The 3,651-nt window shown below is 55.7% G+C and overlaps 1 protein-coding gene across 2 annotated transcripts in view; it reads left to right on the top strand.

The window, feature by feature from the left end:
• Nucleotides 1-3,651, top strand: part of PHF12 (PHD finger protein 12) — a 53,103-nt gene continuing 49,452 nt past the window's right edge. The window contains exons 1-2 of one of the 2 annotated variants that reach the window (XM_003797135.1): nt 1-446; nt 1,094-1,275. In XM_003797135.1, coding sequence (XP_003797183.1) covers nt 381-446; nt 1,094-1,275 — 248 coding nt within the window. In that variant the 5' untranslated portion in view covers nt 1-380. The other variant, XM_012809776.2, reaches the window with a different exon arrangement.

A 3,651-nucleotide genomic window follows, 5' to 3' on the forward strand; every position in this document is an offset into this window, starting at 1 on the left:
CACCCCCCCCCGAACCCCCCAACCCCGGGATGGCAGCGCCCGCCAGCCCTCCCGGCCGGACCAGCGGTCGCCAGTGCCGGCTTTAGCTTGTGGGAGTAGGCCCCGCCGAGGCCTGACCCCCAGAGCCGGGACCCACTGTGCAGCCAGCAGCCGGGCCGGGACTGAGGGGCCGCTCCCCCCTCACGGCCCGTAGGGAGGACGCTGCCGTCCCGGGGACTGGGGGCCGGGGGGTGGGGGGGAGCCAGGGCGAGGAAGTCGGAACCCGTGTTGGGAAAAAAGAAGGGGATTCGGGGTCAGAAGCGCCCCCTCCCCCCGTTTCCCCCCTCCCCCCGGGGTTGGGGGGGCCGGAGCAGAGAGCACCCAGCCCGGGAGGTGGATGAATGTGGGAGAAAATGGAGACCAAGACGATCGTGTACGACTTGGACACGTCGGGGGGGCTGATGGAGGTAAGACTGGCCCTCCTCATCCCCTTCCCCCAGCGCCGGGAGAGAACCTCCGCCCTCCGCCCCACAAAGCCGGTCCTAAGCTCGAGGCGCCCAGAGGGCCGGGGGAGGGGGATTCTTCCTCATCCAGCCTCTCCCTCCCATCTTTGCAATTCGAGGGGCTGCGCTCAGCCTCCGAGGACGTTTGCAGCAGTTTCACCTACCCTCCGCCCTCGATTTGCTCTCCGGAGGCGCCAGCCCACTCCATCTCGTTGCACCGGCGGGCCTCCCCACCCCCTTCTTGTCGGCCCCTTTGTGCTTCCCCCAGCACGTCCGGGTACCGGGCTCGGGCCTCTCTCGAGCTGGGCTTTGGAGTCCCCCACTGTCCATACAAGGAAGTGGCGAGAAGAGAACCGCGCACCCTCTCCCCATCCCCCTACCCTTGATCCTCCCCATTTGGAAGAAGCTGTTCTCGTTGTTGTGCTGCAGGAACGCGGTTAGGGTGGGCTCCCCCTGGTTCCGGGGGCTGAAAGGTTCTGGGAGCAGCCTGGATGGGAGGAAGAAGGACAAAGGGGGGGAGAGGGGTGGGTGACGGAGAAGCTGCGCCAGGGGGGCGACGGACCGCCCGGGAGCTCCGAGTGTGCACACACGCCGTTTGTATATGTGTGCAGCAAATCCAAGCTCTACTGGCTCCCCCAAAGACAGACGAGACAGAAAAGCGGAGTCGGAAGCCTGAGAAGGAGCCCCGGAGAAGCGGCAGGGCCACCAACCACGACAGCTGCGATAGCTGCAAGGAAGGTGGAGATCTCCTGTGCTGCGACCACTGCCCGGCCGCTTTCCACCTCCAGTGCTGGTAAGGTCTGGGGACCCCTTTGGATCCCCTTAGCGGACCCTTCCCGGCACATTCTTTCACCCGGCCTGCCCCTGTCTGCCGAAATAACGGGTGCTTGCAGCCGCTAGCTGACTTTCTGCAGCCACTGGAGCGAGCGCCTCCCGGTCCCTAGGTGTCTGCCGGGATCTGACCGTTTTGGGGGGAGGAGCAGCGGAGGGTCCGGACACCGAAGTGGGGGTTGGGTGGAGTGAGTACAGCCCCTTCTGGGATTGGAAGTCGCTGGGGAGCCGGGACATAGCCGGCAGGGCACTGCGGGCCGTGGCGGGGGAGGAAGGGGAGGAGCTCCGGCCCCAGTGTCGCTTGCCTGCCCGCGCGCCCGCTGCCCTCGGGGCTGCTGCCGGGCCGGGCTCTATTCGGAGTAGATGCGCGGAGCCCTGGGCCGCGGGAGCTGCCCTGGTCCAGACTCTGGTCACTGGGCGCTTGCGGCTGTGGAAGAAATAATGGAGGCTGTCTCTCGAATCCGCCTCTTCTTTGCCTCTCTGTTTACAATATGGCGACCTGCCTTTAAATTATATTTTTATTCTCAGCGCCATTTTGGCTGCATATATAATTTGCGATCGTTTACCGAGGAACGGTGAAGGCAGCCTCAGAATCCTTTCTGCAGAAGCTCCTCGAGGGCACAGGCTAGGATGTCGCCGCTTTGGTTCCTTTTCTCTGCCACGGCATGCCCCCTGTTGCCTCTCAGAGCTGCCTCCCTCCTCCCTCTTCCCTCTTCCCTCCCAGCGATGCTGCCTCTTAGGAAATCGGGCCGGGTTAGACAATTAAAATTGCCCTTGGGCACCGATTTCGCTTCTCGGCTCTGGAGCGGCAAGCTCTTCGCTGCAAAATTCTTAGCTGCCGGGGCAAGATTGTGTGCTGTGGCTCCTAAAAGGCATTTTTAAGGAGCTGGGAGCTGGAAAGCCGAGCGCTTTTTTTCCTTGCTGAACGCGAGGGGAGGGGAAAGACCAAAGAGAGAGGGAGGGACCTGGGTTGATAGCCCGCTGCTTGATCCTGCTCAGCAGCTCAGCCCAGAACAATCCGGCAAAGAAGAGTTTAAACTCTAGCTTCTGCCGTCCACAGAAATCCCACATCTGCGTAGCAAAACCAAATTTCGTCTTGTTCTGGTGGGTTTTGTTGTGTTGTTCAGCAACAGTTGACTGAGGCACAGGCATTTGAGAGAGGACCCGGTCTGGAGAGGGGAAGGAGAAGGGGGTGTTGTGTTTCTTCCCATCCATTTTTTGATGTTGCCATTTTAGCGCTCTGGTTTTCTTTTCCTTCTTTCTTTCTTTCTTTTTGTTTTGAAGAAAAGGAAATGTCCCATAAGGTCTCTTCACAATTCCATTCACATTCCATCTCTTGGTTTGTGGAGTAGTGCCTACTGTATATTTGTACTAATTGCAGGTTTTGGGACACCTATTAGACAGGTGACTGATACTGGGCAAATTAAGTCTGTGGTCAGAAGTTGTGTAGGAAGCTCACATTACCATTCCCATTTTGCCCAGGAGGGCACCCAATCTGGTTTGTAATGTTGCCGGGACAAAAATGATTATCCTGGAGGAAGCTTTGCTGTTGGCTTTAAAATTTATTATGAAGTGACTAATATCAGCAGGAAGGGTCTGTGGTTTTTAGACTTTACTTCTTTGAACATGTAATCCACTTGGAGGAAATGTCTCTGATCAAATTTGACTTGCTGTTCTTAAGCACAAGGAGAGATCTGTACCTGATCTATGTTGCTTCTATGTTGCTTACCAGTTATTCTCTGTTACTTACATGTTTTTTATTGTGCTTGTTTGATACATGGTAGGACTGAGTTGTCTACTTCTTGATTTAAAGTTGTAAGTTGATGAAGTTGGTGTTAATTGTGATTGTTGACTTTCATGTTGAGTGTTAATTTGATGAGCTTTGTCTTTAGTCTCATTTGTTTAATAAAGCTACAATTATTTATTAGAAACCTCAGGTATGGAAAAAAGGGTGCTGTTTTGCCTGATACTGGTGTTTTAAACTCTAAAACCTAACGTCTAAATCTTTTAATTAGATGAGTCTCAGTCTTGTCAAGTTGTAACAATTAACAGTTTCCGCTGTAGATGGTAGGGGACAAGAGGTGGAACTTTTTTAGCTCTTGGTAAGATTCAGGCTTGGTGGCTGGGCGCCTATTGGCTCAAGTGGCTAAGGTGCCAGCCATGTACACCTATGGTGGCGGGTATTAATCTAGCCCAGGTCGCCAAACAACAATGATGGCTGCAACCGAAGGAAAAAAAAAATAGCCAGGCGTTGTGTCAGGTGCCTGTGGTCCCAGCAACTTGGGAGGTGGAGGCAGGAGACTCCTTTGAGCCCAGGAGTTGGAGGTTGCTGTGAGCT

Source organism: Otolemur garnettii, unplaced genomic scaffold (genome assembly GCF_000181295.1).
Source record: "Otolemur garnettii isolate 467f Iridium unplaced genomic scaffold, OtoGar3 scaffold00112, whole genome shotgun sequence".
Classification (NCBI taxonomy): domain Eukaryota; kingdom Metazoa; phylum Chordata; class Mammalia; order Primates; family Galagidae; genus Otolemur; species Otolemur garnettii.